This window comes from Scatophagus argus, chromosome 20 (genome assembly GCF_020382885.2).
Source record: "Scatophagus argus isolate fScaArg1 chromosome 20, fScaArg1.pri, whole genome shotgun sequence".
Classification (NCBI taxonomy): domain Eukaryota; kingdom Metazoa; phylum Chordata; class Actinopteri; family Scatophagidae; genus Scatophagus; species Scatophagus argus.
In genome coordinates this window covers 2,482,808-2,507,947 of record NC_058512.1, presented here as the reverse complement: position 1 = coordinate 2,507,947, position 25,140 = coordinate 2,482,808, and the positions used below count along the sequence as shown (strand labels likewise).

General features: G+C 43.0%; 1 protein-coding gene across 1 annotated transcript in view; it reads left to right on the top strand.

Moving 5' to 3' along the window:
• The window catches only part of ap3b1a (adaptor related protein complex 3 subunit beta 1a), a 45,388-nt gene that overhangs the window by 5,523 nt on the left and 14,725 nt on the right, over positions 1-25,140 (top strand). The window contains exons 2-22 of the mRNA XM_046374358.1: positions 589-664; positions 770-844; positions 3,112-3,207; positions 3,381-3,541; positions 4,469-4,535; positions 9,396-9,578; positions 9,987-10,142; positions 11,070-11,167; positions 11,258-11,312; positions 11,401-11,472; positions 11,795-11,857; positions 11,954-12,086; positions 12,192-12,301; positions 12,420-12,596; positions 13,415-13,601; positions 15,048-15,178; positions 15,543-15,690; positions 15,940-16,117; positions 18,839-18,992; positions 20,713-20,761; positions 21,010-21,113. Of these exons, the coding sequence (XP_046230314.1) occupies positions 589-664; positions 770-844; positions 3,112-3,207; positions 3,381-3,541; positions 4,469-4,535; positions 9,396-9,578; positions 9,987-10,142; positions 11,070-11,167; positions 11,258-11,312; positions 11,401-11,472; positions 11,795-11,857; positions 11,954-12,086; positions 12,192-12,301; positions 12,420-12,596; positions 13,415-13,601; positions 15,048-15,178; positions 15,543-15,690; positions 15,940-16,117; positions 18,839-18,992; positions 20,713-20,761; positions 21,010-21,113 (2,473 nt within the window). The remainder of the gene's footprint in view (positions 1-588; positions 665-769; positions 845-3,111; positions 3,208-3,380; positions 3,542-4,468; positions 4,536-9,395; positions 9,579-9,986; positions 10,143-11,069; positions 11,168-11,257; positions 11,313-11,400; positions 11,473-11,794; positions 11,858-11,953; positions 12,087-12,191; positions 12,302-12,419; positions 12,597-13,414; positions 13,602-15,047; positions 15,179-15,542; positions 15,691-15,939; positions 16,118-18,838; positions 18,993-20,712; positions 20,762-21,009; positions 21,114-25,140) is intronic.

Below are 25,140 nucleotides of genomic sequence, written 5' to 3'. Positions count from 1 at the left end.
CCAAAGTTACTGGGTTTTATCCCCCGTAGACCATGAGCGTTAGTACAAAATTTTACTGCAGCTCATCCGATGGTTGTTGAGATATTTTCAGTAGTATTTTCAGCAGTCCGTGTCTTCACGGCTATCATGGTTTAATTCCTGTCTGCATTGGTAGCATTTCTTTCCACATTATGTTTTCCATCCTCTCTCAGTGTTTAGCCTCTGGAACAAGCGACCTGTGTAGCTGTACAATGACCACATGTGTTCGAATCAGCCCTGGAATGAGCATTGTCTTATCATGTGAGTGCAGGGCAGTTTTAGCAGAAATTGCTGCGATGCTGTATCAGTGAAGCATTCTCGCCGGTGGTCAGTTTACTGTTTCACTGTGGCTCTTAGAGGCCGAACAGCATGCAGAGCTGTTTGGCACACAGGAGCCAGTGTGACTCCTGCATGTGTTGCTCTCTAATCTGTGAAGCTGACACAGATGTTGTGCACACACAGATTTCACAGCACCTTTGGTTAAGCTCTACCTCTTGAAGCTGATTAGTGAAGTCATCTCAGCAGCGCTCTGTAATAATAAGTGTGTGTAACAGCGCTGTCTGTCCTCAGGAATGAAGACCTCAAAGAGATGCTGGAGAGCAACAAGGAGTCGCTCAAACTGGAGGCCATGAAGAGGATCGTTGGGGTGAGTGCATCATGGGAATTCAGCTTTTAATTTGCTAACAGCAGCAACTGTTGAGTTTAATTCTAGTGACTTGATTTGGGATGAAACTTTTTTTTCTGTTCTCAGCTGATTGCCAAAGGGAAGAACTCGTCAGAGCTGTTTCCAGCTGTTGTGAAGAACGTTGCGAGTAAAAACATTGAGGTATGAACTTATTGAGAAATATATTTAAGAGAATCATTATCGACTTATAGTTTTATAGTCGTGTGACACACACATGGGTTTTCATGCAGGACAACATCAGGCTCATATGGATTAATGACATTTGAAAACTTGTCTTTAGTTTGTGTTTATGTGTTTGACTCATTCATTTTCTTTGAATGTTAGTTTTTGTACAAAGTAAACCAGACAAATTTAAGAGATTGTCACAGAAGAGATATTAAATAAATAGATAAAAAATTTACTCAAGAACAACAACTGAATTCATTAAGAAAAGGACTAATAATAAAATAAACACTACTGGACAAATATGTAAGAATATTAGAGGAAGTCTACCCACATACTGTTACAGATTACAAAAGAACAACTAACACAAGAAGGTCAATCCAGTGTCCTCCATCTTGCTTCCTTTTTGTTGGACACTCAAAAGTGAAGGAAGGAAACAAGGAAACAAGAGGAGACAGACGGAGAAGACATGCAACGAGCTCTTTAACCGTTCGGCTTCAACTAGAACAGTTTCAGTCTTATTTTCCATTAGAATCTCACAGGTTATTGAAATTTATTCTGCAACAGTCCTTTTAGTGAGAAGCAAGTCTACGTTGTCCGCACCGGCTGTGGCTGGATGAAGTTATTCTTTTTTTCGTTTTTAGTTCAGACTTGAGCGTTTTATCAGAATCACAAGTCAGCTCAGCAGCATAAAGGCGCCATAAGAAACTGCCAGCCCGTGTAAATACACCACCTCCAAATCATGTAATGTGTGAGCCATGTGCACAGTCTATTCCAGTGAATGAGCAAACACTAAGCAACTGCTCGAGAGGGGTTCCCATGGCCAGAGCCTGTGAATATTGATTAGCAGCAGCAGAATAATCAGGTAGCGTGAGGGGCAGCATGCGAGCGGGGGGCCCGAAGCCGCCGGGTGCTTGTGTGCAAGGCATGCAGCCGAAGCGGCTCATGGCAGGGTAGGGGAGCAGGTGGGTGGTTGTAATTGGAGGAGAGAGCCCACAGTCACGTCTTCTGTCTCCCACCTCATATCCACCAGCTGCTAAGGTAGAGCGAGATTCTCTCTCTCTCTCGGTTTCTTTTCCTAGCTCTTCTCCACCTCCCTCACCTACAGTATATCTTAAAAAAAGGCCTCTTCCCTCATTCACCACCCTCATCTCTCCTCTCCTCGTCTCTGTGAGCTGCCATTGATCTCCACTAATTAGAAAACAGCACCAGAGCATGCAGGTTATTGACAGTGTTGCGTGATGTCACATCAGTGCCATTTATTTTCTGTAATTACTGCCACACTTTATTTTAATATCACACAAAACACCAAGAATCTTACTTGATGCCGAACAAGTTCTAGAGCCCTTTTAGTCGCCTACTTAGCGGTTCAAAATGAAATCACTCGTGTGCTTTGTGGTCATAGAAACCAGATCCTTGAGGGCAGATGGATGGTGTCTCCTTTTTATAGTGAGTAATGCCACTAATTCCCACAGTAATGACCAGAACGATGATTGAGAACTGTGGAGCACCGCTGCAGGTCGATACTCGCTGCATTAGAAAGCATGGTGCTGATTGCTAATTAAGCTCTTGGTGGTCCTGCCTAAAATGTAACCTTACCTCTGACCTCGACCTTAAATCGGTTCTTAAATGAAATTAAAACTAGTTCCTGAAGTAAATCATCGTTCTTCACTTTTTGTTCCAGATCCGTCATTGATTCACAGGCAGAAATCGTCTCTGTACTCCTCAGTCGCTGACTTGACTAAGCAGAGGGGCAACCTTTGGCCTCTGGTTTAGCTTGTCATGCAGTGGGACAAATATTATCACAGGATTTCCTGTGACAAAAGCACAAATGTAGAAGAAGCCAAAACACAAGGTGGAGAGGAAAGTAATTCACTGGCAATTTCTGAAAGGAACAAAATGCATAATGTTGCAGCCTGCCTGAAACAACACTGAACTGAGTCTGCAGCTCGTGGATATTAAGACAGGAAAACTTTCTACACCAAATAATAAACTCAAATTTCCTGCAGAAGAACTGAGCAGGGCGACGACTGTCCCTGTTGTTTCTTTCAGTATTGTTCATTTTCTTCTTTTTATAGCTGCAGACTTTTATCTTTTATTAGATGTGAAAACATGCAGCACTTCCTCTCACATAAACCTGCTTCATTTTTAAGCTGTGTTTTCACATAGTTCTCTCCATGTACTGCATTCATTTCTCTTTACAGATTTTTCACATTCTTGCTGTTTGATTTACCTGTCCCTTGCAGCTGAAGAAGCTTGTATACGTGTACCTGGTGAGGTATGCAGAGGAGCAGCAGGACCTGGCTTTGCTATCCATCAGCACCTTCCAGCGGGCCCTCAAGGTAACATATGTGTTCTGGTCTCGATCCGTCTCTGCTCAAAGGCTGTGACGTTTCAGTATCGGGTCACCAAGAAGCTTTGTGGATTAGACAACACTGATATTATTTGGAAAATATTCTTCACTGTGTGGGTGTTGTCCTATGGACACTGACACTGTGGTTTTCTTCCATGTTAGGACCCAAACCAGTTCATCCGGGCCAGTGCACTCAGGGTTTTGTCCAGTATCCGTGTCCCCATAATTGTCCCCATCATGATGCTGGCCATCAAGGAGTCAGCAGCTGACCTGTCCCCATACGTCAGAAAGACGTCGGCTCACGCTATCCAGAAGCTCTACAGGTAAACTTTTGTGCACCTGATGTTGTTTTGAAGTCAGTGGTGAGTGGCTGAGCTCCTTAGCTTGGCTGGCTCTTGTCACCGCCTCATTCCTGAGCGGCGAACCTGAGAAGTTAATTTGGCAAACGTTGGGTAATGTTGATTTAAGCGGGTTTGCCCTGCTCTTGCTCTTATCAGCTGAGTCTTTCTAACACTGGCATCTATCAAAGAATGAATGAGTGCATAAGGTGTACAAAGTAGTAAAACTCAACTTGATCACATGCGTATTTGATTTAATGGTTGATGAATTTGTTTTATTGGAGTGGTAGGGCTGTAACTAACTATTATTTTCATTGGTGATTACTCCACCAGTTATTCTCTCAATGAATCATTTAGTCCAGAAAGGGTCAGAACATAGTGAAAGGTGGCTGCTGTAATTCCCCAAAGCTCAACGGGGGCAATTCAGATTGCTTGTTTTATTCGACCAGCAGTCCCCAGAGTGCCAAATATTCAGTTCAGATGTGACAAGAAAAAGCAGCCACTCATCACAGTTTAGAAGCTTTGACCAGTCAGTGTTTGAAAATTTTGCTTGAAAACTGGCTGAAACAATTAATTAATTATTAAAACAGCGGCAGATGAATTTTCTGGCGATCGATTAGTCGGCTTGTTGCAGCTGTAGTGGCGAACGCTCCACTCAGTGATGACATGACGTGATGTTGAATCTCAAGTGTCTGAAATCTGAATGTGTTGCTGGAATTAAATTCTGAGTGTTTTTCATATAAGGAGCAGGGACTGATGAAACATTGACCTGAACTGCTGTAAGCACACAGACGCCTTCAGTATTCTGAGCACACAGATGGGACGTAATTTAATTTGTAAGTCCATCAAGAATAATTGCCACTTCCTCAGTTGACAGTTAGTCTCTCTCTCTCTCTCTCCTTTTGTCTTCAGCCTGGATCCAGACCAGAAAGAGCAGCTGATTGAAGTGATAGAGAAACTGTTGAAAGACAAAAGCACAGTAAGTACAGCCCATCACAGATTACCCACGTGGGAGACCACTGGAGGGCGCCCCAGTCAAGCGTTTCTCCTCTCAGCTCTCCATCCCACAGCTCATTCGGCAATGCCATGGTTTGTTAACACCCACTTAAACCCACACATCTTCAGATGCTCCTTGTTAAGTGTCCATTTGGAAGGAATTTTCGCACTGATGCTAGTGTCAGCTTAATTTTCTCAAAGGCCAACTTTTTCTCTTTCTCTTTTTTCTTTTTCTTTTTTTTTTTTTAAACCCAGAATGGACCCTAAATGAGTTGGATTCTCAAATCCTGTGTTTAAGCCGGTCACAGACACAATGCAGGCAGCCCATTAGAAGTCAGTAGGCAGCACATTAATTTGAGGAGGTCACAGCGAATGCTAAGAGTGTTAAAATGCCAATTTCAAATATGTAGATGTCGGCTACAGAATGCAGAGTGTGTTGTGTTTGTTGTAATTATGTATTCATAGCATATACCTGTCGTTATACAAACATAACAAAGCAGCTTAGGCCAAGGGGGGGATGGAAAGCCCAGTACCAGATGCATAGCATATTTAGCCCCAGACGCTAACGAAGACAGATGACTTCTCCCCCGTTGGAGCCCACAGTGTGAGGCTGGGGGACAGACAGAGAGGGCACTATCATCACACAGTGGGTGATGAATGGTGACGAACACAGTGGATGCTTAACAGCCATCGAACAATGCATTTTTTTGTCATGTTAGGACATTTTCATGTAGCTTTTAGAAGTCCCTCAATGCTGGAGAATCTTCCTGCTTTTTTATTTCTTTTTCTCTGTGCTGAGATTACTGCCACAATAAGGATATCCTGGAGTTGAACCTTTGATTACTGAGAGTGAATTTCAAGAGTGAATTGCAAGAATTTCCCTCCAGGGATTAATAAAGGAATTCTGATTCTGATTCTGATTCTGAACACATAGCTCAGTATTAAACGTAAACTTCAACAGATTTTACAAACAGTCCTGAGGAGAACTGCAGTGTCTGTGAAAGCTGGTGTTCTCCGGTCACATCTGAGAGAACAACCCCTGATGATCTCATGAGGTGTATTTTAGCTTGGGCGTGATTACTACAGATTCATAATAGGCTGGGATCACCTGGTTGTTGTTACTGGAAATAAGCACAGCCGCCTCACAGCAACAAGGTCCTGGGTTTGACTCCCAGCTGGAGCAGGGACTCTCTGTGTGGAGTTTCATGCTCATTCTGTGGGCTTCCTCTCAGTGCTCTGGTTCCCCCTTCCTTTAAAACATGTATGTTAGGCTAATTCTGCTCAGCGACCTTGACTAAAGCACTGGCTGACATCTGGAGTTGGTCCCCAGGTGTCATGTGGTGGCTGCCAGTTAAATACAGAGAACAAATTTCACTGTGTTGGATGCTGTATGATGTTAGAAATAAAGTTATGTTAAAATGTTCACACTTGAGAAGCTGAAACCAGTGAATTTTTGTCATTTTTGTGTATAATAAAAATAACCAATTATCAGAATTGTTCCTTGTTAATTTTATGTCAGTCCACTAGATCCTATCATGCACTGGGCAGGAGGCCAGCAAACATTTTTAACTTCAGTTTCACACCTACTAGCATATTTACCACTTTCAGTCAACCTCACTTTATTTTCATGACAGACATTTTAACTTGTCATTGCAGGAAAAGCACAGATGAAGCTAACTGCGCTAATGATGGCTCCGTTCTGTCAGGTGTCCATCAGCATGTGCACTAGCAGCACTGTAGGTCTAGCTCACCTAAATGGAACTCAGCCATTGTTAATGATATTAATTGTACCTGTACTTGTCAAAATATGTGCTGTTAAGACGCTCTGATGGCTCCTTTTTTTCAACTTTTCTGGCTGATGGGCTTTGCAGGCAGCTTTTGGTTTTCTAACACAATGTTGCCATACATGATGTTAATGAATCACTTTAACCACACGTAAGTGAATTCATTTAGGTAAATGCTATTTAGCTGATGTCACTGTGCTGTCTGCGGAAGAAGGAAACGTTTGGTGATTGTTCCAGGCTGCGGTAGTGTCCAGGCCTCCTGACATTTACCTTTACAGATGTGCCTGTTTGGTTAAATGGCTGTGACACGTGTGTGTGGGGGGGGGGGATGTGCTGCTTATAGGCAAGATGGTTTAAAGAGAAAATGGGAAGGCCTGATGACAGAGACAACATAGGAGTTTGTGCAGCTGTTTTACCGTGATGGATCTATTATCCAGCCATTACAAGATAAATGATCGATCCCTCCCATCCTCCCTCCTCATGCACCTTCTGCAAAATTGAAATGAGAACAGAATGGAGGGGCAGGGGACGTCGCCAGCGTGGAGGAGGAGGAGGGGGCTGCTATGATTAGGGGCTAGGTGAGATGCCCATTAATTTAAGAGAAAACGGAGGGAGGAGGAAGAGAGCAGCAGAGGAGCGAGTGAAGGGAGGATAGGCCGACCCCACACCGGGCCATCAATCAAAAGGCGCGCGTTGTCTCTGGCGTGATGACCCAGCACTCTCTGCCTCTCTGGCACCCTAATTAGAATTCATAGCAAAATAGATGCAAGGAAACGGTTTGGGCCCTTCATAATTTTATAGGAAATTTATTGTTATTAGAAGAACCATTTGCTTAGTGTGATTTTTCCATTACCGGCTTGTCACGCGGGGTAGATAATATGGTGGAGGAGGGGGGAGGAGGTGTATGAACTCCATAGATTGGGGTGTCAGTTTTGTTGATGGTGCATGTAGTTTACCTTGGAGCTGTGTCTAATGGGGGAAGTTGGTGGAGAATGCACAAAGGCCTGCAGCAGGATCCACATGCTCGGAAACAGTGCCGCCTGTAATAGCCTCAGAGACAGGAGAGGCCGAGGGAAAGCGCCAGGGGGAGCGGTGCAAAAATACACACCAATACATGCTGAACGTATAGATTCTAATCGCCTGCTGTGAGTAGATTTATCTACAATAGAATGTGTTGGCGGGGATATTAACAGGAAAGCCCTGCTGTGCTTCGAGCTCACTTCAGCCTGGATACACGATTTTGTTTATACTGCACAGTTTGCATAAAGTTTTGCGGATTCCTGCTGTTGATATTTTTCTCCTTTGTATTTGGTTTGTGGCAGTAGTGTCAGATTATAGTCTGGTCAAATGAAACCAAAACTTCCTGAATGGCTACACACCTAAAAACTTTTTTCACTGTATTTTGACTTTGTGGCAGCTAATAATATTCAGTCAATGGTGGTTCTGCTCCTTTTGGACGTTGCGCTAAGCTAGTTTGCACAACACCAGGGACCTGAAACTGTCGCACATGACTGGAACGCAGCCATCTTTGAGGTCAAAATGCCTGCTGTGGAAAAGGTTTACAGAGTTGAGGCTGAATTTGTAAAATACTATTGTAAACTAATTTATAACTATTGTAAAATAATTTATAATAGTTATAAAAGTACAATATTTGCCTCCCAAATGTACTTAAATACAAGTAAATGTAACAGGTAAGTGATGCTTAGTTACTCATCACTGGTTATTCTAAACTTTGATACAGAGATTTGTATTTTAACTGCAAATTTACAGCATATCTGCTCCAAAATTCTGAAAGTTTCTGTGTATCATTTACAGTAAGCATGACTGAAAACAATATTGGATAAACCTTCAAAGTTTTTGTGCTTGTTGCTGTTTGTTCCTGTTAGATTAATCCACGTATTTTCAGAAAATATCTTAAGTCTGTTTTATTAAGATATACAGAAAAAGAACCTTCTAATCTTTACGAAGGCAGGATTTACTGCGACACCGTTGTATTAGACTGTACTAGTTTCTGTAGGTGTACCTATTAAACTGTTGGCTGAGAGCACTGACAACTGTAGAATATGTACGATAAAGACCGTTGAGATGGTTTTATCATGTAATTACCAGATTCATCTAAACGAATACAAAGACTTTGTGTGGGTCACTCGGTAAATAACTCCTCACTGGTTTGGCACCATAAAATTCAGTTGTTTGATCCACAATGTGTGATTGTCAGGAAAGCTAATCGTCACGCAGACTTAAGGTCCAGATTTCTGAGAGAATCTACGCACAGCAGCCGTGCACAGACACACATTTCATACACACACACACAATCAATGCAGGCTCATGACAATGCTGATGGGTAAATGCACTGGTTTCCCGCAGGGCCACCGGGGGCCAGGAGGATTTAATTGGGAAGACCAGATTCTGCTCCCTTTCTCTTCTTCTTCACCCTCGCCTGCTCGTGATAATGCTGTTTGCATATTAATACACCAGCTTGTCAGTCACTCAGCCTCGCAGTCAGTCAGCGGGCCAGCAGACAGTTGGGTGGAGGAGGGTGGAGAGGGTGGTCACGCTACAGCCAAATGGGTTTTCTCCTTCTACCAATAAAGCATTATTGGCTCCCTCGGCTGCCGGCATCCTCCTCATCCACTTTTCTCCACTAACTGAACAAAAAAATGCGTTTTGTACTTGTGAAAAAATCTAATTTATGTGCGAAACTCTTGATGGATTTCTTTCACAGGGTTGCCAGTTCAAACATTTTCCCTCTAATTATCGGCTAAATGCTGAGAGGCTGAACTGTGTGTATTGTAATCAAAGTAGTAAATTGGTATTGTGTCTTTTTAAGTGTGGCAATCACACATTTTTTTGACTGCGGTCAGTTTTTTATTTCTCTGGAGTCTCTACGTTACTGCTATTCAAAGAGATAAAGTGTTTGTGCAATTTGTCAAACAAATTACAACATACCTTAACGACTTCCCCTAACTCGAATGTTAATACTGGAGAGAAATTAAAAAGAAAATAAAATAAAATCAGTATTTCTTTCATGAGCTGGTTCCTTTCCTTTGTTTCTGTAGCTGGTGGCCGGCAGTGTGGTGATGGCGTTTGAGGAAGTGTGTCCAGACCGCATTGACCTGATCCATAAGAACTACAGGAAGCTGTGTAACCTGCTGGTGGATGTGGAGGAGTGGGGGCAGGTGGTCATCATCTCCATGCTGACACGCTATGCCAGGACGCAGTTCGTCAGTCCCTGGAAGGAGGTGAGGAGGCACTCGTCACTCTGAGAGCTGAAATCTACAGGGAGTTTTAACTGGACAATGTGTAGTCCCAAAATGATTCCGATAATGGATATTGTTGTCATTTTAAGACCATTTTATGCCACTGATAAAATGATAATACAACAGCATAAAAATCCAAGTGCTCCCTTTGGAAGAGCAACAAACATTTCATTCTTAATATCCAGGTGTTGGAATTGGAATGTTTTTGTCATTAATGTACTACCAGTGTGAAAGGTAATCCAAGCCAAAGATCCCACAGCTGGAGTAACAACATAAAATTCCACAAAATAATTGTTTTAGTTTAGTTTGCAGTGATCCACAGCGGTGTTTGGTGGATGTTTGAGGGAGATCTTTTTAATACAGTGGTGTGACGTGATGTTTGTGTTTCAGGGAGGTGCGGTTGATGAGAATGACGAGAAGGCGTTTTATGACTCCGACTCTGAAGGGAAAAAAGAGCAGATGGAGGCCAAGCCCTACATCATGGATCCAGACCACCGACTGCTGCTCAGGAACACCAAACCTCTGCTGCAGAGCAGAAACACTGCTGTGAGTGAGCCGGACACTCAGACACAAGCAGGTGCAGCTGTAGTCAAGCAGTAGAATCGGCACACACCTGAAATGAAGACGATTGACATTTATTGCTAAAAGTGCAGCAAAGTGTGAATGCTTTCCTAACCTGGTGAGAGATATAAACATTGATCAAGGTCTCTAAGTGCAGCCTCTGCTTGTATCTCACTTAGAGATAAAAAGCTTCGCGTAAAGTAGACCTGCTGCAGCCCTCTGTGGAGGTACACGCACACTTTGAGATTCACCCTCCAGCAGAAAAACATTTCTTTTCTTACACAAATACAGCACATAGCGCGTGAGAATACACGCCTGCCGTGGTGCACGTCCCGAGAATGTGAAAAAGAAAAGATAAAAACATGGTGAGTGCAGATCTCCATCACCCAGGAGTCTCAAGGTCTCTGTCGCTGTGCAGCAGCGGGAGGAAAAATGCTCCCAAATGAAAGTGTTGATTAAAATGTGACATGCTGTGTCTTTTACTCGCGACAACGCAGTGACATCCTCCATCTTCATAGACGCCTGAAAACCTTTCATTCCGCCTGCAGCGATGGACACACGTCTGCCTGCTATTTAAAGCTCAGCTGAAAAATTACCTTTACAGAGTCATTACACGAGTGCCTTTGTGGGACCCGCGGTGATGCATGTGAAGGAATGTGATTCTAGTTTGGGTAGACAGATGGTGCAGTGATAAACTGGTGGGGGTGTAATAATAATAACAATATTAATAGTAATAGCACTTAAAAGTTACAAAGCGCTTTTGGAATGATTAAACACATAAAATCAAGTAATGTGGCGTTAGAACAAAACAACTAAAGAATAAAAAGCAAGAAAAATCAGCGGGATGACCCAGAAGCCAGTCTTTAAAATGTTTGAAAAGATATTTAAATCCATCTCTTTGATGTGTTTTAGGTGGTGATGGCCGTCGCTCAGCTCTACTGGCATTTGGCCCCTAAACATGAAGTCAACATTGTCACCAAGTCGCTGGTTCGACTCCTCAGAAGCCACAGGTAATGCAGAAAAGCTGTGCCGCACGTCCCTGTTGGCCTCCTCCTGAGCCAGCCGTCATCTGAATGTGTTGTTTTCTCTCTTTGGCACAGAGAGGTGCAGTACATTGTGCTGCAGAACGTAGCCACCATGTCCATCCAGAGGAAGGTGAGTCTGCGTGTGGACGGCAGAACATTAACGGTGTTGTGCATTGACACGGGCTGCCTAACAACACAAATTATCTTCATGCAAACAGGGGATGTTTGAGCCCTTCATGAAGAGTTTCTACGTGAGATCTACAGATGCCACACACATCAAAACCCTGAAGGTGACTACCAGTTTATTATGTTCATTATGTGTGTACTCTACCACAATATGGGCGCACGCGAGGGTCAATAAGAGTGTGAGCTTGTGAAATGATGTTCAGAGATAATTTCACACCCTGTGGTTGTCTATCATCCCTTTTAAATCTGTGAAAAATTTCAAGTTTCACACATGCATACACACATTAAGAAGATGAGTTTTTGTCTCGATTTTCTGTGAGGCCAAAAACTGTCTTCTGCTTGGAAAACGACACATTTTACTCACATGTTCAAATTTCTTCAGGAGGTTTGTCGCAGTTAACATCACCCTTGTGATTTTTTTTGTAGCTGGAGATCCTGACCAACCTGGCCAACGAAGCCAACATCTCCACTATTCTGAGGGAATTTCAGGTTTGCTTCTTAACGATTACAGTTCAGGGTTAGTACCTACTTTGAGACTGTACTTCCAGGTCACAGTTTCCTCCCTTCGCCGTCCTTTTCTTTCAGACCTATGTGAAGAGCCAGGACAAGGCGTTCGCAGCGGCCACCATTCAGGCCATTGGCAGATGTGCCACCAACATCTCTGAGGTGACAGACACGTGTCTGAACGGTCTGGTCCTGCTGCTTTCCAACAGAGACGGTAAGATGCCTTCACAGCCCACAGATGTGTGCAGTTTTTACCTTATTATGCTGCGACTGTCGGTTTTGTGTTTTTTTGCGTCAACTCACTGTATTGCCTTTGCAGAGACTGTGGTGGCTGAGAGTGTGGTGGTGATCAAGAAGCTGCTTCAGACTCAGCCCACCCAGCACAGTGATATCATCAAACACATGGCCAAGCTCTTCGACAACATCACTGTATGAGTCATCATTGTGTTATTCACACCGTTGATCCATTTGTATTTGTTCGATGTGTTGGCCAGTAGTCTGAGTATCTCATGCTCTTTCCCTTTGACTTTGTCGCCCAAACGTGCAGGTCCCCATGGCCCGAGCCAGCATCCTGTGGCTGATGGGAGAGTACTGCGAGAGGGTGCCAAAAATTGCACCTGATGTTCTTCGTAAGATGGCAAAGACTTTCACTGCGGAGGAGGACATTGTGAAGCTGCAGACCATCAACCTAGCAGCCAAACTCTACCTGACCAACTCCAAGCAGGTACGAAATAACAGTTCAGAGCCAAGAAATTGACATAAACATGGAACCAATGTGGTGCTCAATTTATATATTATCACAGGCTTGTTAAGCAATACTAAAGAGAAATAACAGATTCTGCTAAGCTTTTATATTTCACAAGACGCAGCTTCTTCTTGCAGTAATTGAGCACTTCTGCAGCTCAGAGCCGAATGCTCAGTTTAAATACAGAGCTGTGAGTAACATAATGGAGCTTGGTGTGTGCAGGCCCATTCGGTTAGATGGGGTGATTCTGGCCTCCGAGCCGGGTTTATGAGCCCAGAAGCTGCCTCCTCAAACGAGCACATCGTTACACCTCCTGCTCCTCGTAATGTGTCGGGGAGGACAGAGAAGGCGAGAGGGAGAGACAAAGACAGTGCACAGAGGGATTTGGGTGTTAATGCTTGCTGCAGTAGTAATTTTTGTTTTTATGCCTGTGTGACTAATATATGCCAGAACAAGCGCTCTTTCTGCAGAGTTTTCTTCCTTATCCAAGTTGAAAACAGAAAATATGGGAACGAGGCGGAGACAAAACCCTGAGGGGCTGTTAACAACAATTCCTTCGTCTTCAGTAGGTCGTATGTGAAGTTAATGTTGTTATGTTCCAGCATCATGGGAAACAGGCTGATTCTCTTTCTTGCCAGTGTTTAGATGAGAAGATCTCTCTCATCTACCAGCACCTCTAAAGCTCTGTGATTAATTTGTTATACCTTGTTTGTTTAGTTCAAACAAAAGCAGTCGTGACAGTTAAAAGTTGTGGTTTTACGAGGGGGTTATGTGCTGTGTCTTCTCCCCCACACCAGACGAAACTTCTCACCCAGTACATCCTGAACCTCGGCAAATATGACCAGAACTACGATATCAGAGACCGCACGCGCTTCATAAGACAGCTGATTGTGCCCAACGAGAAGAGCGGCGCCCTCAACAAGTACGCTCGCCGCATTCTGCTGGCGCCCAAACCGGCCCCAGTGCTCGAGTCTGCCTTCAAAGGTACTTCATACATTTGCAATATCAACCCATTATCCTTATTTTGAAACATATTAAATCCTCTAAGTAGGTTGAAAGAGTCTGATCAAATACCATTCCTCTCTGGTAATTCATCTATTTCTCGTCAAGTGGCTCTATTTCAAGAAATATGCAGAGTTGATTCGGGCAGTGGTTTTATTATTCTGGTGCGCCTGTCTCTCTGAAGGGCAGTTAGGTCAGACCCCTTTACCTTGGACTAATGAGATGGGTAAATAATTGAGGTAATGCTAACCTTTTTCAGACACTCGGAGGGGAAAAAAAATCTCCCTCATTTAGCTGTCTGTTTTCCCTCCCCGACAAAAGGGACAGAAACTGCCTCCTGCAACATTAAAATTCAGAGGCAGCTTGCACCTACTGGATGTTTATGGAAAGCGTTAACCACCCCTGTCATTCTTAATATTCACAAGTGAAGCCTTTTATTCCCCCCTTTTTTTTTTTTTGCTAGCAAAGCACAGTTTTTAGAGCAAACCTCCCAAGGCACAGACACTGATTATCGTCCTGTGTGAGAGACAAGAGCAAATGAGTTGGGTGAGGATGTCTAGATCTTCTATTAAAGCTTTCTAAATGTATACAGTGACAGTTTGGCCACATGAAGGACAGGCTGAAGTGAAGCTTCCGTTGTCTGCTGAACCCTAAATATCTCCATCACTCATTAAACTTTCTTTGTTTTTGCTCATATCCTTTCTTTTTTATTTTACATTTCTTTCAAGTGACCTCCCCCATTCTAGTTGGGGAGGAAGTAATCAGGTCCTCAAGTAAAAGTACTAATACCACACTGTAAAAATACTCAAAGTGTTCCATTGAAAATGTTGCTTAAGAAAAGCGTGTAAGTATAATGAGGAAAATGTACTCAAAGTAATCGATGCAGTAAAATGTAAACTGTTACTGCTATATTATTAATACTCACGCATTAATGTAACAGCTAATTTGTGTAACAGTGCAGCTATTTTTTTTACTATGATTTTAATCTGCTGATTATTCAGTCTAAATATTTATTTTTATTTTTTTGCAAAAATACTGAAAAGAGTGAGAACTGATGTCATAGTAACTTGCGATGTTTGTTTTGTCCAACCAGCAGTCCAAAATATTACAAATACATTAAAATTATTTAAATAATTCAAAGCAAAAGCAGCAAATCCTCACAGTTGAGAAGCTGGAAACATGAAATACTTTCGCATGAAAAGAAGACTGAAACAAGTATGTTCTAAGTATGTTTTGCATGCAAAAGTCTTCATCTGTAAAGTAACTGCGGCTGTCGGATAAATGAAGTGAGTCCAGTTCTTTCACCTGAGGTGTACTGCAGTAAGAGAAAGACTCAAGTACAGTACAAGAACCTCAGATTTGCACTTAAATGCAGTACTTGTTTTTTTTTTTTTTTTTTTTTCTAATGTCTCTGTTGTCGTCTTCCAGATCGGGACCGTTTCCAGCTGGGCACTCTCTCCCACAGCCTCAACACTAAAGCTACTGGATACCAGGAGCTCTCGGACTGGCCGGCTGTTGCTCCCGACCAGTCTGTGAGGAACGTGGAGGTCATTGAACCAGTAAGGAATCCACCTTTATCACACACTCCTCATTGGAACTGCACTGCGTATGTGTCGAGTTCAAAACTGTTAATCGCTCCGCAACTTTTAGTTTCTCGGTTGACACAATGAGACGTTTGTCATTCTGTAGTATTTTGGATTTGAACTGATTGTCTCCCTTGAGAATTAGTAAATTAGTTCTTCTTTTAATTCCACTGCACGTTATTAAAGTGACTGAGATGTATTCTGTGTTATTTTCTTCCCACTGAGCTCCTACAATGTAAAAACTATTTGATATAACAATAGAGTCATTCAACATTTGGCATTACGCTCATCCCTAAGTCAAATTCAGCTGACCTCACCTCCATCCACTGCACCTGTCCAGGTGAAAGAGTGGGCGCCGTTGGTTGGGAAAACCAAGAAATCCAAATCTGATGACAAGTTCTATTCGGACGATGACGAGGAGAAGGAAGATGAAGCATCAGAGAGCAGCGGTAGCGAGGACAGCAGCAACAGCAGCAGCAGCAGCAGTGGTGATGTTTTGTTTCTGTCTGTGCTTGATGTTGTGTATGTTTTTGTTAGCTAGTTTTTTAGCGTTTAGATTTTGTGAGACAGGCATTTTGAAACCAGGGCAGTAACGATGGACCCCGCCGCTAACAACAAAAACTGCCAGAGATTACGTAACGTAAATGCATTAAGTGTCTTTTACTGAAAAGATTCAGACCAGAAAAGTGATCAAAAACAGGATCTGATTTCATGGAAATCATACCTTTATTGTACAGAGTCGGGCAGTGAGAGTGAGGAGGAAAGCAGTGAGGAGTCAGAAAAGACCTCCAGTGATTCTGGAAAGAGTTCGAGTGGATCTGAAAAGAGCTCCAGTGAATCTGAATCAGAAAAGAAGAAGAAGAAAAAGACCAATAAGGCACCACAGAAGAAAAACAAGCCAGCTGCAGCTGACAGGTACAGAGAAATCCCACCCATCTGTGCACCTCCGAAAGCATCGTTTTTCTTTCCTGTGAACTTGGTGTGTCCAGATGTTTCCTGTTTCTTTCTCTTTTTCTCTTTCTCACTTGGCTAATTAAATAGGTGTGTATTTGTGAGAGGCACCGGAGTCGTACTTGACAACAAATGTGATCGATGCTTTGCTGCATCAATAAGCTCAAACTCCCATCTGTTCACAACTTCAGCCATTTTTATCATCTGTGTGACAACCCAGCTGCTGGAATGATACTTCCTTCTGTTCAGTTTCATCTTTTCTTCCACAGACTTGCAAACCTTTTCACTTCATCGAGTTTATTTGCCAGGAAAAATCTGAAATGGTAGAGAAGTTTAATTTTTATATTTGCTGGATTTTTTTATTTCCTTTGCAATGACAAGGAATCTTTTTAAGCTGCATGTGATTGAAAATGATGAAACACACCCCCAAAACACGACGCGGAGCCATCAGAAATGGTTATAAAAGCTTGAGTGAAAAAGAATTAGATGCACACTCCTCTAAATAGGGGAAAGTATTAGGTTTATTTCAACATGTTTTGGCTTATGCCTTCATTATGCCTGAGTAGAGCCTGAGCAATTCTGCGACTCCAAGCTGGAGCCTCTGCGGCAATTTATTTTTGTCTTTCATTTGTTTTCTGGGTTTGATTTTCTGACAAGTGATACTTGGCAAGTGGCAGTGAATGCAGCCATGTTTAGCAGCACAAATGATGGAATTTCACACCACTGCATGCACACATTTCTTTAGCTAAGGGAAAATACTTAAGGAATAATGAGTTAACAATAACAATAATAAAGGAAAACTCGGTTCCGATCCATGTGAGAAAACATGCACAGACAAGGATATCTTGTCCAACATATGACAGAGCTCAGACTCTCATTTCTTCCTTATTGCTTTAAGATAATTACGATATTTTGGTTTTCCCATAATGACTCTTCAGTTGTAAAGGAAACAGACTTAGAGGGTCTTGTATCTGCTGATGTTTATCTCTTGGTATTCTTTATAGTCACTATTAGGCTGTGTATTTCTAAATATTTTGTTTTTTTACCTCTCCAACAAAAAAAGTAAATCTTACATCAGACACGAGTTTGTCTGTTTTGGTCAGCGTACTGGTGGTCGTGGATGCCTGGCAGATCCGTGTTTCGTGGTCGCCTGAGCAAACTGAGTGTAGGACTCGAGATCAGAGTGTTGACGAGCAAACTGTGACATTTGTAGCAATTTGATTGGTCAGAAGATGGAGATCCCGCCCTCTCTCCTTTGTGGCTAGCTTATTTCTTTTGCCACGCCCTGTGAGCAAAAGATTAACATGTTGTAAACCTGTCAAAAGTCTTGCTTAAATGTTTTTGCAGCGCAGTTTGTGAATTGATTAAGTCAAAGTTTGCAGGCAGAAACAAACCAAGTCTACAAACCTACAGTTACAGATACAAACTATTCCTGTTTCCTGTTGGAATACTTCAGCTTTCTGAAACCAGGATAAGATGTTCGCATGTGCACAACATAACCAGGATACATGACTGCGTGGAAACACACCCCATGTTCGAGTCCTTCGGGAGAGAGAAAACAGAGGAGAGAAGAACATAATCTCATAGCAGCTTTCATGATGGAAGTGAACATGTAATCTGCAAGCCACACACTCTCCCACTGTACTGTGTATGCACAGTCTCTCTCTCTCCACACACACACACACACACACACACACACACACACACACACACACACACACCAGGCTGGCAGAGCTGCTGGAATATCGTTCGTGTGAGTTCCATTAACAAGCTAATCAAGGAGAATTTTCAGCCAGTAGCGTAACCCACATTTACATGGCTAATGGATAATGACTTTTGATTGGTCATTTAGCAGCCTGGTGTTACCAGTGAATGAGATTTGAATCATTACTACTGAATATGCTCACGTACGCTCTCTTTACACACTGGCAAATTTAGTTTCTTATGCACTCTACTCCATTTCCTTGCGGACACACAAACTCACAGCGAGTGTACCTGATTTCACTGTGTGACAGGCCGGCGGCTGACCCTGTTCTCTCCATTAGAGAGTATAATTAGAGCAACTCACCCCAGTGCTCAAACACACACAAACACGCGCACACACACATACACACAGTAATTAGAGCAGCTCACCCCAGTGCTTCCACAACAAACACAGCATAATGCCCTCATTATGGCCCAGTCATTTCAGGCAGGGCCTAATCAGGCCCACAGTGATTTATATCACTTTTTCCTGTTCGCAGCAAATGAAATCTGTAGGCCAAATTAATACTGGCTTTTCATCATCGCCCAAGTTAAAAAGCCAGTTACCGTCACAATTCTCCCTCATTAATTTAACGGCTGAAAATCCCAGGCAGGCGGAGTAAACACTCATTATCGGGACAAATTGAAGAGGGACAGAACGAGCGAAAGAGAGAGGAGAAAGATGGAAAAAGTCTTTTTGAGTGAATTAACTTTGCAAACAAAAACAGATTGATCGCTGTTGTTCTGACAGGCTCCAGCTTTCAGTGTGGATGGAGAAGAGCGAAAAGATATTGTCAAGGTTTCCTGGTGTTTTCAAAACTATTTGTTCTTTTGTCCTGTGATGAAATGGTGGTGATGTTTCACTTAGAAGCTGACCAGGCGCTTACTGTTCTGTTCTTCTGTGGTTCTAGTTTTGTGTTTGTGTTTTGTGTTGTGTTTCAGTGACTCAGATGAAAACGATAATGGACCGGTAGCTCAAGCTAGCAGCTCGTCGGCTGAAAGCTCCTCCAGCTCAGAGACGGACTCGGACTCGGACGATTCAGACTCCGAAGCCGAGCAGAAGACGAAGAAGGCCGCTGTGAAGTCCAAACCCAAGGTGAAATTATGATTCATTCAAGTCAATTCAGGAAATTAATTTGGGTGTAGGATAAACAAAAAGTTTAACTGAGTAGCAGAACAATTTCACACAGTGAGGAGACAGCGTGAGCTACTCGCAGCTCGTCCACAGCACAACATGCTTCATTGCCTTCCCTTCATTAGGATTGTGTCTGAGGTTATTTCCAGTCTATAAGTCACTGAAATCTGCTTTTGTTTTTAAATTCCAGCACATGATCATTATGTGCTCTTTGATTGATTCAGACACTTGACGGTTTGAAACATTTTCCGTGGTAAAAATATGAAGGATTGAAGGAAGAGAGTAGAGCACATTAATGTGAAAATCCACTTCAAATTGCTTCTTTTGTCCATCAAATGGTGTCAAGCCAAAGCTTCTTGTATAGATTTGATAATTCTGTTTGGATTGTGTTGAAAAGAAGAGAAGCGCAGAATAAAATTTATCATGAGGAAAGTCTGTGTTCTCCTGGTATCTACTTACTTGTTGTTAAAGTATAGATTTATCGGGGAAATCAATAGTGAATATAATTGTTGACTGCAGCCCAAACTGACTGTTTATGTCGATGTTGGTAGGCGTGGCACACTGCATGCAGTTCTGGTTCTTTATCTGGTTCTAAGCACAACAGATGTTGCCTACCAAGCATCTGATAGTTCAGCCTTACCTGAAACTTCCACATTTGTCATACTGTGATGTGTAGTTTCAGCTCAGATCTGAGATACTCCACAATATCCACAACATGTCATGTTCAAACGCGTGTGGAGCATCACTGTAAACAGGAGACACACCATGTTCTCCCAGGGAGTCGTCGTTCCCAGGTACACACATGGCGAGAGCGCCGAGATCGCATTTTACTCTGTGGGATATAATTTTGCTCCTCTGTTATCAGATTTGTTTTTCCCCTCGAGTCTTTCACTCGTCCCCTCTCAGCCCTCACCTTCCTTTTCTTACCTGTTACGCTCGTCACATTATTTCACCCTCCCTTTCCTTCTCTGCACTATGAAATTCTCATTTCATACAGTTTGTCATTTGGACACGGCCTATGAATTATGCATCTTTCTCTCTCCCCCTCTCTTTCCATACGCCTCTCGCTCGCTCTTCCAGATCTCCATTTACTAACAAGGTTTTCGTCTCTATTACCACCACCAAGCGCCAGTCAGAGAAGATCTGATAAGATATGCCCTCTAACTTTATTGTTTGTTTTCACTCTCGCTCTGTCCTGTTGTTTTGTTGTTGTTGTTTGGTTTTTTTCCCCCTTCCCGTCTGCTCAGTCTGGAGTATGTAGAGTGGAATTTTATGGTTCTTTATGTGACGTGGATGGAGCCCTGGTTGGTTAGGAGGGTGTGGAGAAAGGGTGATAAAAGCGCTCGTAAGTTTAAATGCTTTTTTATTGGGCCTGTTGTGGCGCGAGCTGCAGGCATTCGTTGTAATTCCCACAAGTGAACACCTGACAAGCCGAACTCGGTGGCACGAGGTGGCACATATCGGTTGTGACACGACACTGCATGACTGGTCACTGAAAATTCCAGTGGCGCTACGTATAAATGCAGAGTATCAGTGTTTTTTTGTTTGTGGGATGAGCGTGTCTCGTCCTGAGAGGCGCCGTCAGCAGAAGTGAAATATTTCAGCACGACGCACAGTTTCAGTACTTTTGCTTTGAGGTTGTTGTTTTTCTGTGTTGCTCATCGTCATGCTTGTTTTTCAGGTGGAAGTGAAGTCCAAGAAGGAAGTCTCCTTACTGGATCTGGATGACTGTGAGTTTGTCTCCACTGTTAATCAGTCAGTGAACAACTTTTTCTTTCTTTCCCCAACTTTGCCCTCAACTCTTTCAGTCTGTTGTGGTTTTCAGTTTTGCTCACACTATATTTCTATAGTCTATAGTGATTTTTTTTAAATTTGCATTTACAATTTGAGACTTTGGCGCCCCCTGTTGGCTGTGTGTGTCACTACTCCACCATGGCTTCAACGAGCTTTAAGTCTCTGTTTTCCCTGTGTCATTTAGTCTCTCCTGCACCCGCTAACGCTACAAAGCCGTCTGTCGTCTCTTCGAGCCTGCTGTCCGACCTCGAGGGCCTTTCTCTCTCCAACATCTCCTCCACCATGCAGGTTAGTATGTACTCGTGTGTGTGTGTGTGTGTGTGTGTGTCTGCAGTAGGAACACACAGGGATGACATTTCCTCTATCACCGTGTGTTGGGAGTCAATTGTTCCTCTGTCTGTCTGGCACTGACAGAGGAACAGCGCAGCATCTGAGATGGTGAAATGAGCCTCTCTCCCTTGTGGAACATTTCTGCCTCAGACGCCAACTATTGACCTTTCCTGCCTTCTTATATTTATAGCCAGTCAGGACAGTACAACTGCTCTCCCTGTTTCCTGTATCTCTTATAGTCTGTCTTCCTCACCCTCGCTGTCTTTCGCTCGTCCACGCCCTTGAACTCTATTTCTGCGTCCCACCCAGTCCTCTCGTCTCGCTCCTCCTCCCTGTCACCTTCCATCTCTCTCTGTCAGGTGTTGTGTCCCTCGTGTCTCCGTGTTGTGTATGTCTGATGGTTGACCTTTCCTTGTGTGACGGCTCCTTTCTCTCCTCAATGTGTGAGCGTCCCTGCATGTCTGTGTGTTTTCCATCCTGCCCCCCCCGCGGGAGAATGAAATGTCCAGACCATTCATTCTGCTGTTGTTGTGTCTATTTTGTGTCTTCAGAGCCCGGTCTGCTGTTTTTATAATCAGCCAATCTTTATTTTTAACATGTTCAGCGTTTACACGGATGTTTGACACCTGCTTTTATTATGGGATCCAAGTGTTTTGCTGTCACTAATTTACCTCACTGGGCACTGGTTTGCTTTATGATTGATCTCTGGAGAGTTTTGTCAGATGTGTGAAAATGTCAGAAAAAATATAAAGAACTCAAATCATCCAAACAGCAGTTGAAAAACACCATGAGTTAAATTACCAATGAATAAACTGTTATTTTTCTGTTATTCAGCCAGTCTTTTTGTCTTTTAATAAACTAATATTTTCAGGACTAAATCTAAATTAGGTTGCACTTCTACAGTATTCTGAAAGAGGAAAAGAAAGCATCGGGAGAGGAATTGGTTTTATGTTTTAGGTCTGAGTCACACAGTTCTTTCCCTCCCACTCCATCAAGTTAACTTCGAGCCGCTCAGCCTTTGCATTGTTACCACACTCTTGAGAATATTCTGCTAAATGCTTCCTCAGAGGAAGGATCCCTCCAGGACAGTTGGTGTCACATCCACAGGGTAGACAGAAATAGAAGTAGTCAAGTTACGGTATTGGAATTTGATGTTTTGGGGAAATATGCTTTGTTTGCTTAGATGAGAAGATCAACGCCACCTCCTCACATATGTGGGTTAAATATGAGGCTACAGCCGAGTAGCTTAGCTTAGCATTAAGACCAACACAAGCCATCTACATAATTAAAGATGTTTTTTTTAAAAAAAAAAAAACAGTCTGTTTTAATCTCTCGTGGTTTGTTTGTGTACATGCAGCTGTCTGAGCCGCCTCTGCGCTGTCCCAGCCCCGCTGATGTGCTCTGTGGCGAGTTACTCTGTATTCTTAGTCTGCCCGCCTGTCACTCACTGTGATTGACAGCTGCTCTCAGGACAGCGTTTATGCAGCGCGAGTCTTGTTAGTCACTCTCTCCTCCTCAGGTGAAGGCCATGGAGTAATAGAGAATAGAAATGCAGATTAGAACAGGGAACTTTTTGCACATCAACATCTGATTTTAGAGTCAATTCTATGCATAAATACATGATGGGCATCGGGATTCATAGACAAGGGTAAATAACCTCACCTTTATTCACACACGCCCCTCCCCTGTACATGCACACACTTACATATGAGCTCTCTCATACACACACACACACACACACTCTCACACTCACACTCACGCTGGCCTCTGTGTCATTTCTATTTCTCAGCAATCTGCCCACAGAGGCAACGAGTCTGTCTCAGCTGAGCGCTCGGGCCCTTTTAGAGAATTACTGCATGGTTATCAAAGGCATTTAGATTAACCCTGGTCACTGTCTTTGACCCACCTCCTCTTCTGTCTCCTCCTCCTCTCCCCAGTTTCTGCATGCTGCCGCTCTCTCTAATAACATTTTGACATTAGGAGCTTTCACAAATGCCTCTTAAAACCCCCAACCCGCCCCGCCGGCCCACCCCAAACCTCTTCCGACCGCTGTCCGTGTGTGCGGCGAGGTGGCTGAGGCTGATAACTTTTCATTCATAATTAGCAGTCGGCGAATGGGGCTGCGTTGGGGGGAAATTGAACTGTCAGCGGCAGGGCGCAGGGCGTTTGACCCCATCACGCCCAGAGGGGGCCATCATAATTTGTTCATTTGGTGTCCATCAGGCGGGCGCCAACTCGCCCCCTCCTCCTCCCCCATCTCCCTCCTCACCCCCCTGACCTCCCCGTAGTGGGCGCTCTGGGTTCATGTCTAATTATGAATCAGCAGAAGGACCCCGAGCGCCACGAATATAGCAGCTCCTGCCCTCCAAACCTCCCGCTGCCACTCAAACTGTGGAGATTGCCTCTTAAATAGGAATAAATGCCCACACAGAAGCGGTCGGTGCAGGCGACCAAGCAGCAAGTGGATAGTTTAGGAAATGTTTTAATGCAGCTCGTGCAGCATTTCTTTTCTGGTTCGTTTGTTTTTGTGACTGTGTGAGGACAGGTTTTTGTCTCTGTGTGTAGGCATTTTACGTTGGACAGAAAAGCTGCTTCCTTTTTTGTCACTCGCGGTTTCCGAGGTGACACGGGTCACGAATGGTCAGTAAAATCCTGATGATTGTATGTATGTTTCCATTGTCTGTCCCAGAAAACCTCTTAGCTTTTTACTGTCAGCAGTTTTTTTTGGTTTATTTTAAATCTGTAAACACAAACCGAACGCCCCATCGTGAACAAATTCCTGCAGTGCTGATGGAGGAAGTATTCAGACAAATTATGCACATAATTATCCTTTAGTTATTGAGTTCTTCAAGGTGGTTTTCTTCAGGCTGGTGGGATTATTTCAATAGAAAACATTCTGGTTTCTTCTGCGTTTGGTAGCCAGCGTTGTTACAAACTTAATATAAGATAATATTCCCTCACAAGTTAAATACTGAATGATGGTAGTGATCCAAGTAATAACATCTTTATCACTTTGTTTAAATGTTTCGTATATGTTTTGAACGTGTTTAGTGTCTAAATTTCATGTTTTAATTCCTGTCTGCATTTGATTCTGTTTAAATGATTGGTTTTTCATCGATTAGACGATTGAGCACCAACAATTTGGTTATAAAATAATTTTTAAAAGCAAAAATCGTTGTGCTCTATGAAAATAAGTTTAATATCTTCTGGTTTTGGACTGTGGGAAGTCGTGATGGCCTGTAGTCACAATTTTCTAATGTCGACCAAGCGATTAACTGATGAATCGAGGAAAAAAGAATCACTGATGAATATTATCATTAGTTGCCGTCCAAGTTTTATTAAATGTCCTGTTAAATGAAGAAACTGTTGGCAGCTTGTTAACAATACCTGCAGAGCTACATGAAGGACAATACTTTGTGAATAACAGTCCTCTCTTATTGCTAATGTTCTTTAATGGAAAATTTCAAAATTAATCATTTCAGAATACCCAATTTACTGACAAATTGGCATAAATTAACTAACCTCTGTCTATATGCGCGGCAGAGACTTCTTGTTACATTAAAGTAGTTTTAGATGGCTGTAGTAACATTTATTTAATTCAATTTGCTGTCAAGGTCTTTGTGACGCCCCTCAATTAATTGTCATCTCCTGACTGAGGGGAACAATTAGGCGCTAAAGTCAAACACATGTCCCTCACTTCAGTCCTCACAACTCTTGTAGAGCATAATGAAATCCTGTCCAAGCCGCTGGAGGCAGGCGGTGTCTGAAAAACAGAAATGGATTTTCAATATATGCCCATACGTCTCCGTACCCCCACCACACTCACCACTTTCTTTTAAATTGGCCCTCTTATGCACACGGCACAAGGCTACCCAGCTCCGGTTAGCCCCTTTTGAATATGTCAGCGGGATTTTCAGGTCATTTGCCAGAGAGGATGCTGGGAGCGTGGCGTCCGGGCTCTGAAGGTGACTGGTGTCTGTGTCAT